This window comes from Furipterus horrens, unplaced genomic scaffold (genome assembly GCF_987537825.1).
Source record: "Furipterus horrens unplaced genomic scaffold, mFurHor1.1.pri manual_scaffold_10, whole genome shotgun sequence".
Lineage (NCBI taxonomy): Eukaryota > Metazoa > Chordata > Mammalia > Chiroptera > Furipteridae > Furipterus > Furipterus horrens.
In genome coordinates, this window is record NW_028327180.1 from 51,671,458 (window position 1) to 51,687,101 (window position 15,644).

Sequence of the window (15,644 nt, forward strand, 5' to 3'; positions counted from 1 at the left end):
ATGAGAGAATGTGAATAGACAGATTACACTTAGTGTAATTGAAGCAGTAATCAAAAATATCCTAACAATTAAAAGTTCTGGACCAGATGGCTTTACAGGTCAATTTTACCAAACATTCTGAGAAGGACTAGCACCTCTTCTTCTCAAACTATTTCATAACATTCAAAAGGAGGGAAGGCTCCCAAACTCTTTTATGAGGCCAGCATTAGACTAATTCCAAAACCACATAAAAACACTACAAAGAAAGAAAATTATAGGCCAATATCCCTGATGAACCTAGATGTTAAAATCCTCAACAAAATATTAGCAAACTGAATACAGCAATACATCAAAAAGATCGTACACCATGATCAAGTAGGATTTATTCCAGGAGTGCAAGGTTGATACAACATTCACAGATCAATACATGTCATTCACCACATAAAGAAAATGAAGGATAAAAACCACATAATCATATCAATATATGCAGAAAAAACAAATGATAAAACCCAGCACTCACATATGATAAAAACTCTCATCAAAGTGGGATTAGAGGGAATATACCTAAACATAATAAGGCGATATATGACAAACCCACTGCCAGCATCATACTCAACAGGCAAAAACTACAAGCATTCCCCTTATGATCAGGAACAAGACAGGGATGTCCGCTTTCACCACTCTTATTCAACACAGTACTGGAAGTCTTAGAGCAATTAGACAAGAAGAAGAAGTAAAAGGCATCCAAACTAGAAATTAATAAATAAAACTGTCATTATTTGACATGACATGATACAGTATATAGAGAAGCTCAAAATTCCACCCAGAAACTACCAGAACTGATAAATGAATTCAGCAAAGTAGCAGGTTACAAAATTAATATTCAGAAATCAGTTGCATTTTTATATGCCAATAAACTACCAAAAAGATAAACTAAGAAAACAATCCCATTCACTATTGCTACAAAAAGAATAAAATACCTAGGAATAAACCTAATCAAGGATGTAAAAAACCTGTACGCGGAAAAATTTAAGACACTGAAGAAAGAGATAGAAGAAGATACAAATAAGTGGAAGTACATACGGTGTTCATGGATAGGATGAATTAACATCATTAAAATGTCTATACTACCCAAAGCAATCAACAGATTCAACGCAATTCCTATCAAGATTCCAATGATGTATTTCACAGAACTAGAACAAATATTTCAAAAATTTGTATGGATTCACAAAAGACCCTGCATAGCAACAGCAGTCCCAAGAAAGAAGAATGAAGTTGGAGGAATCACACTACCTAATATCAAACTATACTTTAAGGCTATAGTAATCAAAACAGCATGGTACTGGCATAAAATCAATGGAACAGAAGAGCCCAGAAATAAACCGACACCTTTATAATCAATTAATATTTGACAGAGGAAGCAAGCACATACAATGGATTAAAGATAGTTTATTCAATAAATGGTGTTGGGAAAATTCAACAGATATATGCAGAAAAATGAAACTAGACTACCTTCTTATATCACACACAAGAATAAATTTAAAATGGATCAAGGACTTAACTGCTAGACTTGAAACCATAAAAATTATAGAAGAAAACATAGGCAGCAAAATCTCGGACACTGCTCGTAGCAATATTTTATTGAATATATCTCCCCAGGCAAGGGAAACAAAAGAAAAAAAAATAAACAAATGGGACTACATCAAACTAAAAAGTTTTTGCACAGCAAAGGAAATCATTAACAAAATAAAAAGCCAACTCACTGAATGTGAGAAAATATTCGCTGATATACCTGATAAGGGGTTAGTGTGCAAAACTTATAAAGAACTTATAAACCTTTACACCAAAAAACAAACAATCCAATTAAAGAATGGGCTAAGGACCTGAATAGATACTTTTCCAAAGAGAACATACAGAGGGTCCACCGACATATGAAAAGATGCTCGACGTCACTAATCATCAGAGAGATGCTAGTTAAAACCACAATGAGATATCACCTCACAACTGTCAGAATGGCCATCATCAATATATCAACAAACAACAAGTGCTGGTGAGGATGTGGAGAAAGGGGAACCCTTCTGCACTGTTGGTGGGAATGCAGACTAGTGCAGCCACTGTGGAAAGCTGTATGTAGATACCTCAAAAAATTAAAAATGGATCTGCCTTTTGATCCAGCAATCCTGCTTCTGGGAATATATCTGAAGGAACCCAAAACACTAATTTGAAAGAACATAACACCCTTATGTTCCTTGTGGTGTTATTTACAATAGCCAAGATATGGAAGCAGCCCAGATGTCTGTCCACCAGTAGATGAGTGAATAAAACAACTATGGGACATTTACACAGTGGAATTCTACTCAGCTGTAAAAAAAAAAAAAAAAAGAAAAGAAAAGAAAAGAAAATTTTACCCTTTGTAACAGTATGGATGAACCTGAAATACATTATGCTAAGTGAAATAAGCCAGTCAGAGAAAGACAAATACCATATGTTTTCACTCATATGTGGAATTGAATGAACAAACTGAACTACCAAGGAAAATGGGGACAGATTCATAGATGGAGAGCTGAATGACAGCTATTGGGGTGAGAAGTGAGGGGATGAAGGGACTGAGCAAAAAGGAAAAAGGACTCACAGACATGGACAACAGTGTGGTGATTGCTGGGGGGAGAAGGGTATAAGGGACCTAAATGGTAATGGAAAAAAAATACAATAAAGGTTAAATCAAAAATAAAAAGAAAATATTGGTTGCCTATGTGGAATGGAGTCAGACAGAATGTAGACACACATGAGCTGGTATGGGCTTAATACAATAAAATGATATAATAAATAAATAATAATACAAGAATAAACTCTGTGTTTCCCTTATCACAACTGCAAACCTACTTCTGGTCCACCCTGTAAAATAATAAAAATGTGTATCACAGTTAAACATAAATAAATAGACACATAGCAGCATGGATGAATATACAATACAGTAAATAACAAGTAAAAAGTGCAAGTCTGTTAGAAGAAAACAACTAAAACAACTTTTATACATATGAACATGTAACTAAGCCTTAGTAAACAACAAACATTTCATAAAAGTTATGCACAATGAAGAACTTTTGGAATATTTCGAGACCTGTAGGCTTCTGGTTGATACAACTTCTTCAAGTAATGGTCAAAGACAGCCTGCTCCTTCCAGGCCTGTGTCTGATTTTGCTTCCCTTTGTGAGAGAAAAAGTAAAGTAGGAACACTCTGGTCTCCTGAAGAGATTCTTTTCCCTCAGCGAACAGCAGCACCAGCCTCATCTTCATACACGTACTTTCCAGATGCCACCAGGTAGCTCTGAATCTTCTCCTTTGCACTTCTGTCCCCCAGTGATTCCAAGGCATCCAGCAGGGAGTTGATAGAGGCGACCCTGCCCATTTTTTTGACCCACGCCACCAGCATTTCATAGGCGGTTTCCCGTGGGTCCAAGCCTTGTGCTCTGACCATACGGATCTCATTGTCTGAGAGGCCTAACGACCTCATGAGCCGGTTCCAGGAATTTAAGGCCACGATGTCTGTTAAGTCATCGAAGCAACTCTGCAGGCCTGTCAGGGGAAAGCCACAGAGATAGGTGAGGCGGGACATCTGCAGAAAGATCAGACCTAGGCGGGAGCGCACCCTGCCGGTGCCCTGCTGCTCTGCGTCCCTGACCTGCTTCCGCCTAGGCCTCACTAAGCCTGTGGCATGTTAAGGTGTCAAGGTCAGCAGAGTCCTGCCCTCAAGGAAGGCTGATAGCCCACCTGGGAGGGGAGGTGGATGTCATGGAGAGAGCGCACAGTATGTGGTAGGAGACAGAGCCGGGACAGACAGCGGAGCAACAGGCCCTGAGGGGAGGGAACCTGCACTTACTGGGAATAAGGTCCCAGGGCTGCTGCAGCTGCACCTGCACCTGCACCTGCGCACAGAGCCAGGGCCTCGAGGTGGGAAGATCTGTGGCTTTACACCTAGCTCAGCCTCACCTACTAAACTGTGGCAAACCAAAATTGGGAAAAACAGACTGGGCAAGAGTTTAACCCATAAGACAGAGCAAACCCCCCATCTCCCGGGGCTGCACAAGGATGAAAGGAGCCATGTGGGAGGCACTGTGCACCACAGCCCCACAGCAATGCAAGGGAGCCAGGGGTACTGACACATTTTTCTAAAGGCTGAACTGAAGGAAATAAAAAGGAACAGGTGATATTAATTTTAATAATATCTGGTACTAACTCATTACATACAAAATATTTATATGCAATCAATAAACAAAAAGATTATTTATGGGATATTTTATATTCCTTCTGTGTACTAACATATGAAGTCTAATTTATAGCTTATAATTACAGCTCTTCACACTTGGCTTATCCATACCCAGGTCAGGGCTCGGTAGTCTCCCTGAGCCAGCGGGTGCCCTGCTGGACAGCACAGCCCCATAGGTGCCCTCGTGTGGTGAACCTGGCCCTGAACAACACGGGGTGGGGGTGGAGGAACAGAGAGGTGCAGAGCATTTTGATGGGATGGGATGAGATAGGATGTAGTGGGTGGGGGGCAGACATGGAAGAGGATTTAGGATCCTGATGGTCCAATGACAGCATAGGCCCCCTGTGCCCAGCATCCCAGCTCTGTACTGCCCTAACAGCTGTGGGGTCAGCAGTTAGGACACTGCTCCACTGTCCCCAAGAAAACACTTACTGTCTATGGGGTCCGCTCCGTTTGCTGGAACCAGTATCTGCCTTCTCTGCGACACTTCAGTTTCTTCTAGTCTCTGTAAAATGGCATGGAGAACCCCCTTAGTTCAAGTCAGGACTCCTGGACTCCAGAAGTGAAAATGAAAACCAGCCAACCATGTGACTTGGGGCAGCCACCTCCCCTCTTGGTCCCCAGTGACAGAGAGCAGGAACCTCCTTGCTGTGCCCCACACACAGACTCTGTGCTCACAGAGACCCGCGTTGCCTTGGGCGATGCTCACTCCTGAGTGTCTGCTCCAGCCATGACCACTGCATACACCTGAATAACCACCACCCAATCAAGATGTGGGATGTTCCCATCACTCCGCTCGGCTCCCTCCTGCCCCTTCCAGTCCATTCCCACCACCCCACAAGGAGACAGTCACTCCCTCCCAGGCATTCACGGGACTCAAATGAAGACTGCATATGAGCGCACTCTGCAAAATCTAAGGAAAGGTGTCTTCCACGAATCTGAAGGTGCTGCAATCAGTAATAATGTACTGTGTCAATAATCTAAATAAGAAAATCAAAGTATTAGAATGTCTCCATGGAGACTGAAAAGGAATTTTGTAAAATTAAACATGAATTCTGAATCCATAATAACATGATTTTTCTATATGAGAACAAGAGTCAACACCATTTCTTTGGGTGAAATATTAAAGCCTTCCCAGTGAAATCAAATGAGGATCAGAACATGTGCCTTTTTTAAGCACCTTTGGATATTGTAAGTTCTGGACTACAAAGCAAGATGCGAACAAAAACAGAGGCAGGGCTGGTGGAAGGGGGTAGAAACAGTTATCATTATTTTTGATATGATTACATATTTTTAAAATCCTGACTTCCGGCCAAGATGGAGGGGTAGATAGACATGCTGTGTCTCCCTCCACAACTACGAAGGAATACAACTACCTCAAAACTAGAGACAACCAGAAGTTCCAGAAAATTGAGCTTCATGGAAGTCCAACAAACAAAGATATAAAGAAGAAATACTCATCCAGACAGGTAGAAGGGGCGGAGCTGGGATGGAGAGGACCCGGTGTGGTGGCGGCAACGGCAGCAGCAGCAACGGCAGCAGCAGCAGGCTGGCAGAAAGCGCACACGTTTTAAAAAGTCAGGAGGGACACTTGGGGAGCATTCCCAGCTCCTCACCGGACCTCGCAGCTCACGATCACAACACTAAGAAAAATCAAGCCTCATTGCTTCTGACTGTGCAGACCAGTGGGAGTTGGGGTGGAGGCAGAGACTGCCAGTCTCAGCAGAGTCTGCTTGTTTAAAGGGCCCCCATGGTCCTAGAACATCCACAGACCCATCCACTCTGGGAATGATGGCCAGGGCATCAGCTAGAGGGGCCCCAGTCTGGTGCAGAAGTGGGAGAGGTGCATGGAAAAAGGGCGAGTGCTGGGCAGGCAGCATTGTTCCCTCTCAGACCCCTCCCCCACATAAAGAGCCACAACGTGGTGAAACAGGTCACCCTATACTGACGAATCCCTCAGGCTCTGCCCCTTACAATGTAACAGGGACGCAAAGGCAAACAAACACAGGAGCCTGTCAGAATGAGGAGACAGAGAAGTATGGCCCAAAAGGGGGAACGGATCAAGGTTCTAGTGGGAGAACTAAGCGGCGAGGAGATAGCCAGCCTAACAGATGAGGAGATAGCCAACCTAACAGACACAGAATTCAAAACACTGGTGATAAAGATGCTCACAGGGGACTTCCAGCCAAGAGGGAGGCCTAGATTGAAACACTCCGTCTCCCTCCACAACTGAGAAGGACTACAACTATCGCAAAACCAAAAATAACCGGAAGTTCCGGAAAATAAAGCTACATGGAAGTCCAACATATGAAATTATAAACAAATGGTGCTCATCCGGATGGGTAGGAGGGACAAAGCTGGGGTGGAGAGGTCAAGCTGTGCTGGCGGTGGCGGCAGCTGCAGCAACGTGCGGCAGGACTGTGGTAAGCACAGACGCCCGTATTTAAGGGGAGGCAAGAAGTGCCTGGGAGCACCCATTGCTGCAGACCAAAACTGTCAGCTTGCGGTTCCAACACCGGAGAAGGCAGACCCCTGTTGCCTCGGAATGTGAGGCCCAGAGGGCGTGGGGACGGAGGAGGAGGCTCTCGGTCTCTCAACGGAGAGAGAACAGCAGGAGTTCATCTTGGACCCCCGCCCCCACACAAAGCGCCACAGTGTGGTGAGAAGGGTCGACCTGTTGTGATGAGTGCACAGGGCTCTGCCCCAAATAGCGTAGGAGGTGTGACAGCCCCGCCCAGAAACAAAAACTGCCAGGATGGCAGGAATAATGTTAGAGATCCCAATCACACAGCTGACCAGAAAGCATATACATAAATTAACGGACGAACAGATAGATAACCTTTCTGAGGCTCAGTTCAGAGTAATAGTTATAAGAGAGCTTAAAGAAATAACAGTGGGACTTAATCAAGATGAGGAAGGAATGAAGGCTAGTCCTGCTGAAATGAACAAAAACACATACGAAACAAGTGATAAGGGAAGAAAAACCAGGGATCAAATCAACAAATCAGAACATAGGGAAGGAACAAACAGTCAACCAGTGCAGAAAGAGGAAACAAAAAGTGAGGAAAATTAGGTGAAACTCAGAAACCTCTGGGATAACTATAAGAAAGTGAACATCCGAATTATAGTGTTGCCAGAAGGTGAAGAAGAACTAGAAATTGAAAAATTATGTGAAAAAATAATGAAGCAGAACTTTCCTAACTTGGGGAAGGAAATAGACTTACAGGTCCAGGAAGCACAGAGTTCCAAATAAACTGGACCCAAGGAGAACCACACCAGGACACATTATAATAAAAATGTGAAAAATTAAAAGAGAAAATCTTAAAAGCAGCAAGAGAGAAGAAGGGAATTATGTACAAAGGGGTCCCAATTAGACTATCAGCTGATTTCTCAAAGGAGACTCTGCAGGCAAGAAAGGACTAGCAAGAAATATTCAAAGTAATGAAAATCAAAAACCTACAGCCACGATTACGCTATCCAGCGAAGCTGTCATTCAGAATAGAAGGGCAGAAAAAGTGCTTCCAGGACAGAGTAAAACTGAAGGAGTTCATTAGACCCAAACTACTATTATATGAGATGTTAAAGGGACTTGTTTAGAAGAAGGAGGATTAAAACTATGAACATTAAAATGAAAACTGTATCACAACAACCAACAACAGAAGCTAGGAAATCAAAACAAAGGCAAACTAAGTAGGCAACGAGAGTGGAAAAAGAATTATAGGTATGGGGAACATATAGGGGGAGGTCAGTGCGGAGAGGGGAGGGAGATGATGCAGGAATTAAGAAGCATAGTAGGAGGGAGTGGAGTAGACAAGAAGATGTTGAGAAGAGCTATATGCACAACCAATGGGCATGGACTAAGGGGGGCAGGAAACTGGAGGGAGGGGGGTCACTGGGTGGAGTGGAGCAGAGGAAAAAGAAATTGGGACAACTGTAACAGCAAAATCAATAAAACATATTTTTAAAAAAAGATGCTCACAGGCTGGACAGATATGCTTGAGTACAGCAAACGCATAAGAGAAGAACTGAAGGCTATGCTAAGTGAAACGACGGAAAATCTACACAAAACCAACAGTGAAGGGAAGGAAATCAGGGTTCAAATCAATGATTTCGAACATAAGGAAGAAAAAAACAGTCAACCAGCGCAGAATGAGGAAGCAAGAATTGAAAAATATGAGGAAAGCTTCCCAAATTTTGCAAAGGAAATGGACATACAGGTCTGGGAAACACGGAGGGTCCTGGGCAAGCTGGACACAGAGGGGACCACACCAGGATGCATCATGATTGAGATGCCAAATGTGAAAGATAAAGACAGATCCCGGGGGACAGCAAGAGAGAGGCAGAGAGTTGCCTATAGAGGGGTGCCTATAGGACTACCAACTGATTTCTCAGAAGACACTTCGTAGGCAAGAAGGGACTGGCAAACAGTATTCAATGTGAGGAAAAGCAACCTACAACCAAGACTATTCTATCCAGCAAAGCTATCATTTGGAATGGAAGAGCAGATGAAGTGCTTCCCAGACAAGGTAAAGCTAAAGGAGTTCATCGTCACCAAGCCATTATTATATGAAATGTCAAAGGGACTTACTTAAGAAAAATATCAAAACTATGAACACTAAAATGACAACAAATTCACAACTATCAACAACTGAATCTAAAAAAATAAAAACAAAATCCAACTAAGCAAACCAGAATAGGAACAGAATTACAGATGTGGGGATCATTTGGAGGGTTATCAGCTTGGAGGGGGGAGGGGGAAAAATGGGGAAATGGTGCAAAGATTAAGAAGCATAATTGGTTGGTACAAAATAGACAGGGGGAAGTTAAGAGTAATATAGGAAAGGGTGAAGCCAAAGAACTTATATGCACAACCCATGGACATGAACTGAAGGGGGTGGGATTGCTGGAGGGAAGGTGGGTACTGGGCAGAGGGGAGCAAAGAGGAAAAAACTTGGAACTACTGTAACAACATAATCAATAAAATATACTTTTAAAAAAATCCTAAGGTTTAAACTACAATACTTAAATGTATTATCTCGGTGATTGCTAATAAACATAGTAGAAACAATAAGTTAGAAAATGGAATTGCAACACGATCCAACTAGTGACGATAACAACAACACATAAAAGACAAAGAAACAACTTTGACCAGAAACAGGAATCATTTTCCTGAAGACACAAATCTTCATTGAGTCATAATAAAACACCTGACCTGAAATGCTATCTTCTTTGATAAGAAAAATATTGATTATTGTAAGACCTCAGTTCTTCCTGAATTAATGTAAGGTAATATTTTTTTTAAAGTTCCAATGACTTTTTGGGGAGTAGATAATATCATATAAAATAGTTCTCAAGTTTATCTGGGTAGAAATAATAAGTTTTGGCAAGGTGAGGAAGAAGTCTGTGCACTCTCAGATATTAAAACATTTCCTTTGGTACAGTATTGTACATAGATGGCATATGCACAGAGGTTCCAGCAAAGAATCACAAATAAGTGCCTCCTAGTTTTCTGAAGTGAAAAGAGTGAGGGGCTGGATGGAGAAAAACTGCAGTAGGTTCCACCATCCCTGAGAACCTTTCCGTACCATTCACTTTTCCTCACTGTGGATGGGAACTACTTTAAAGAAATGTGAGAAGTGATTAATCAGGATTGAGGGATTATTGGCCTTTTGGTTTGTTAGTCTCCTTTTATACTTTCTCTTTATTTACAAAGAACATACTATAGATGCAAGAAAGAAACAGAAAAAGACTCCAGATGGAAAGAGATCCAGGTCTTCAAAAACATTTCACATTTGATTAAGGAGGAGCCAAAAGCAGAGAGAATTGAGAATCAGATGCAAAATGGTGCTGGAGGAAAGAGACGGTGCCTCAGAACACTTCCGAGACTCCTTGTGTAAGATTATGTCACAAAATTAATCTCATTTAGATAATATTGCTATATGGTAAAAATCATCATAAATAAAACAACTCTAACAAGTTAGATGATTTCACTTTAGTTAAGGGGAATGACTTTCTAAGCTTGTGAGAAACAGAAAATTAAATGTTTCTACAGATTTTACCCTCAGTGTCATATTAAAACTGATGAACTGGTATGAACCAAAACTGTGCATATGTGTGTCCATAAAGTTTAAAAACCACTTCTAGCCCTGACTTGTATGGCTCAGTGGACTGGGAGTTGTTCCACAAACCAAAAGGTTGCTGATTCGATTCCCAGTCAGGGCACATGCCTGGGTTGTGGGCCAGGTCCCTGGTTGGGGACGTGCAAGGGACAACTGATGGATGTTTCTCTCGCACATTGATGTTTCTCTCCCTCTTTTTCCCTTCCTTACCCTCTTTCTAAATAAGTAAATAAATATATTTGAAAAACAAAACAAGGGAAACCTAAACTATTTCCCTCAGCCCAAACTAAGTATAATGGGCAAAAGGGTTTTGGACAGGTGAGATGTGCCTAGCACACCTTCCTCCAAAGAAGCCCTTTTTTTCTTTTCTTTTTTTTTTTTTCTTTCTTTCTCCTAATGTGGAACTTTGAAAAATTAATCCCTGCCTTTTGTCATCTAGTAGTTATGGATTGAATGATGTCTTTTAACCCTTTTCGCCAAATCTGTTGTCCCCAGAACACAACAAGGAAGCCAGCCTGTTAAACCAAGCACGCCGTTGTCCGGAGACAGCCAACTGACCTGGAGTCTGCACGATCCTTCCCCATGTGGGAAGGCCACCCTCCCCTCCACACCCCCACTATTATTAGGGTTTTCTGGACCCAAGGGAAGGTAGGACGACGACCATGTCCAGCTTGAAGCAGCTAGAGGAGCTTGAGACCTTCGCCCATTGTCGTTTACAAGATTACAAAGGGTCTTAATATCTGAGAGGGAGGGATAGTTATTTTTCACGAACCATGGGTATGGACTTGGGGGGGGGGATTGCTGGAGGAGGGAGATGCTGGGTGGAGGGGAGTAAAGGGGAGAAAATTGGAACTATTGTAACAATATAATCAATAAAATACATTAAAAACAAAACAAAACACTTCTATACTTTTATCCAGAAATTGTACTTCTAAAAGCCACCACCCAAATACGATTAGATATCTAGACTAAAACTTATTTTCACGCAAGTTCAATGTAATAATAATTTTGTAATAAATCTGGTATTCCTATTGCCATAAGGAATGTCTTACTAAATTATTTTACAACTACACAGTGGACTATTTGCAGCCCTCATTCAATTATCCTACACAGATGAGAGTGCCTGTTCTGTGCCTGCCTGTTTCTGATTCGGGGTGTAGTGCTGAATGGACAGATGAGAAGATCCAGGCCTTCCACGGAGCAGACAGGCCACACATCAGGGCAGTGGGCTTCCTGCTCCTTGTCCTCAGGTCCTGACCTCCCCTCCATCACCCCTTCCCCAGGGGACAGCAGACCTGACCAGCGTCGACTTTTTTCTGTTTCTAACACAGTCCTGGGTGAGCAGAAAGGCCATCTCGACTTACCAGCAGACACTCTGTTTCTCTTGAGGACTCTACCATGCCACCTGCCAGCTCTGCATGTTTCTGGTATTCCAGTCCCTGCTCAGAAGCTGGCGTAGAGGGCGAGTCTCTGCCACTCAGGATCGTATTGCGGGCATTGTCCAGAGTCCCAGGCCCTCCTGGGGCACATGAGTACCAAGAAAAGACCTGGGGAAGGCAAAGAACTGGCTCAGGAGTGCACCCCAGGCTCCCTAAAGGGTCTCAGGGGACACAGGAGGTTCTGCTGCCCCACTCCCTCCCAAAACTCAGCACCACCAGGACTCAGCTGTTGGCACCGGGACCCTGGTACTGGGCTAAGGGACTTCAGCACACCTGCCTCATACTGCCACACCCCAGAGTGCAGGGCTGTGGGTGTGGGCATCACAAGCAGCAGGAGGGATGGGGCTCCCCGGCCCCTGGGTTGCTCCCAAGGGGCCAGCTGTCCTCTGAGTCGGCCCAGGCCCCCAGACCACTTTAGAGAGCCAGGGACAGGAGCACAAGACAAGTGGGGACCATGTCCACCCAGGGCCTTATTTTGGGCAGGAAGCAGTTCCTGAGGGCCTGATGCCACCAGGTCCTGAGGAACCCAACTCACTCTGTCCATGCAGTTGGTAGACACTCCACAACCTAGAGGAGAAGGGCATGGCATTAGCGGTGGGGACGGCCCTCTCTGCAGGGTCTCCCCCTAGGAACAGCACAGGGGGCAGGGTACGGGCTGGGGGCATAGATACTGAACAAGGTGCCTTGGGTCTGGTGACAGGGAAGGGCAATCCAACTCTGGGACACCCTCAGGGAGAGGAAGAAAAGAGGGAAAGAAGTAAAAAACAAATAAACACCAAAAAACACATATCAAATCTTGGTTGTGCTCTGCTCTGACCAAAGCTGTAATAAACCCCTGGCCCTCTCCTCTGACTCTTGTCAACCAATGCGGCCCTGATCACCTCTCTGCCTTGGCTAAGGGCCCTGAAGGCCTGAAGCCCTGGCCTGCCTCTCAGACTTGGCCAAGAGAGGAGGTACCCATCAGCCTCAAGAGCGAGGGAGGGGGACTGACACAATCCTGGCCCTCCAGAGGTGCAGGTGAAGTGGGAAATGGCGGGGGTCCCAGGGAACATGAGCAGAGCTGGGCCAGAGAGACCTGGGCAATGCGGGGGGCGGAGGGTAGGGCCCTCCTGTCTGAAGAAGTGAAGTAGGATGTGAGGGAGGCAGCAGAGAGCACCAGGCCTGCCCACACTGCTGCCAACCTCACCTCGAAGGGTAGGACTCCGGTGACGCCGCGCCATGTATGCCAGCACCAGCACCAGCAGCAGCAGGAAAACCCCGATCCCAACCCCGAGAGCAATTATTTTCTCCAGCGGTGAATGGCCTGAGGAGGGAGAGGGAGTGACAGGTGGCTCCAGGCTGGTGGTCAGTGCAGGAACCAGGGCCTTCCCGCTGGCCTGGGTACCTGATTCTTCGTCCACACACTCACGGTCGTTCCAGGGGGTACAGGACCTGGCCTCGACCTTGCCATCAGGGCACCTAGGTTCAGACACAGGGAGGACGTGAAGGGGTTCTGTGAGGTAAGAGGAAGAGGAAGCAACCTCCCAGCCAGTGTCCCCAGACCGAAGAGTGGAGAAAGAAGAAGCTTCTTTCTGCTGTATGCACGAAGGGTCCCCTTACCCCCTGGCTGGGTTTGGGAAGGAGCTGAGCATGGCCTTCAGCCCCTAGGGCTCCTGCCGAGTGGTCAGAGCAGCACCTTCCAGAGCCGGGCCTTCTCTGTAGAGCCTGCATTGAGTTCCCCAGGCTGCAGGGGGAGCCCGAGCAAGGGGGTACCTCACTTCAGGTCAAGGATCTGAAACCCTTTGGGCACATGCTGAGCCTCATCCTCTAGGCAACCTTTAATACAAGGAGTTGCTTGTCCTCCACCTGTTGACTATAACTACCAATCACAGCCACACTGGAAGTCAGAGAAGAGCAAATGGCCATTGGCCCCTAATAACAGGGAAAAGACAGTCCGTTTGAGGGAACGGCCCTGGGGAAGGCAGGCTGAGCTGGCTCCAGGTTTTGGGGAAGCTACAGGCTTGGTCTCATTATGACTTTGCTATGGGAACTTATGTGTTCATGGGCCCATGCCTGCACAAAAAAAATATTAAAAAGAACATTTTATGATTGAATTGTTATAAAGCTGATTATAAGCATGGCTGTATTCTACTCAGTTATTCCCTTCTGATATCAAAAGAAAATAAGACTTTGCATGGGCCACTGACAGGATCATGGGCCCTAAGTAGTGTCCTCCTGTGCCCAATGGGAAGGGCGGCCTGGCCAAAGGGCCACCATGCTCAGGAGGTATGGGAAGAGGATGCTGTGGGGCAGCGTGAAGACGCAGACGGACAAGAAAGGGCCGCTGCAGGCTCAGAGGACCCCACAGCCCCAGGGAAGCCCTGGGAGGGTGACCAGGCTGCATGGAAGTAGGGTAGAGAAAGGGGTACTGGACACTGGGTCTCCTGTGGTGGGGAGCCTCATGGCTCTTGTGTCTTACTTGGGGTTGCACTTTTGGCAGAACTCTGGAGAATCCTCATCCTGGAAGGTGCCAGGTTTGCACCGACACTGTGTGTCCCTGGTCCTGGTGCAAGAAGCTATTTCTTCTTTATCTGAAGACAGAGGAGAACGTTATGGGGATATATTTCCCTCATGTGTCACTCACCCTTTTTCACCACCCAGACCAGACCCCCTCCCACTTAGCTTCACTCTGTTTCTGCAGCAATACGTGCGAGGCACAGAAAGGACAACCACCGTTCACCTGTCCCCAATAGCCAGAGGTGTGTAAAAAAGACTACAACTTGTTATTTATTCCATCAGGGTTGGGAGGAAAAATCTCAGTTTACAGGATGACTAAGAAGGGTGTGGTATAATCTGAGATGCCATGGATGGAGATAAACTCTTGGGTGACTTCTGTAAACCTAATTCTGTAGGGGGTGGGGGGCTTAGGCCAAGAAGCTGAGGGAGGTAGAGCACCAGCCAGGAGCACGGCGCACAGGCTAAGAGGAGTCTAACCCAGGACAAGGCCCAAGCCCCAGCTCCAAAACAGTGCTTTTCCACTCGGCCACAGCTTCTATGCTGTACCTATAGAGTCCCCCCATCAAGGGACAGATTATTGTCCCACAATTTTCATCTTACAGTTTAAAAGATTTCCTTACTGTATGGCGTGCATTATAAAAATAATTCCTGTTTACATTTTATGGTGTTGACCTAAGTCATATCATAAAAAAATGTATGATGAAGCCCTGGCCAGTGTGGCTCAGTGGGTTGGAGCATCATCCTGTAAACCAAAAGGCTGTGGATTCAATTCCCGGTCAGAAACAACTGATCTATGCTTCTCTCTCACATTGATGTTTCTCTCCCCTGTCTCCCTTTCCCTTCTCCTCTCTCTAAAATCAGTAAGCATGCTCTTGGGTAAGGATTAAAAAAAAGGGGCTGGAAATCAGGTTTCTGCTCCCCGTTCAATACAATTCTCATCTCATTGCCCAGCACCTTCACTGTAGGCAAGGGGTCCACATGTTCTCTACCTGGAAAGCATTTAGAACAGAGCTGGCAAGAAGAGAGGGTATTCGAATGATTGGTAAAATCTTTTCCATCGGTGCATGCTGTACAATCTCCACTGAGTTCTGACAGATAGAATCCTGGCAACGGAGAGAAAGCTGGTCAGTGAATCCCACAGGACTTCCAGGGGCTGGCAGTGGCGGTGAAGGGAGGCCTTTTTCAGCCATCAGTGGATCTAAACAGGGAAATCCATGCTACCTGGCCTTAGTCTTTTCCTCCATTCTGCATCTACCACATACCTTAGACTGGCATTGCCAACAGAATATTATAAGCCACACATGCAAGTCAGATTAACAGTTGCCACTTTAAAAGAGTAAAAAG

The 15,644-nt window shown here is 45.0% G+C and overlaps 1 protein-coding gene across 1 annotated transcript in view; it reads right to left on the reverse strand.

The window, feature by feature from the left end:
* Positions 1-1,591: 1,591 nt before the first annotated feature.
* Positions 1,592-15,644, reverse strand: part of LOC150000212 (tumor necrosis factor receptor superfamily member 10A-like) — a 46,196-nt gene continuing 32,143 nt past the window's right edge. The window contains exons 3-9 of the mRNA XM_090290216.1: positions 15,290-15,403; positions 14,263-14,374; positions 12,991-13,262; positions 12,340-12,371; positions 11,730-11,912; positions 4,679-4,751; positions 1,592-3,555 (exon numbers count right to left, since the gene is read on the reverse strand). Coding sequence (XP_090146342.1) covers positions 3,245-3,555; positions 4,679-4,751; positions 11,730-11,912; positions 12,340-12,371; positions 12,991-13,262; positions 14,263-14,374; positions 15,290-15,403 — 1,097 coding nt within the window. The 3' untranslated portion in view covers positions 1,592-3,244. The remainder of the gene's footprint in view (positions 3,556-4,678; positions 4,752-11,729; positions 11,913-12,339; positions 12,372-12,990; positions 13,263-14,262; positions 14,375-15,289; positions 15,404-15,644) is intronic.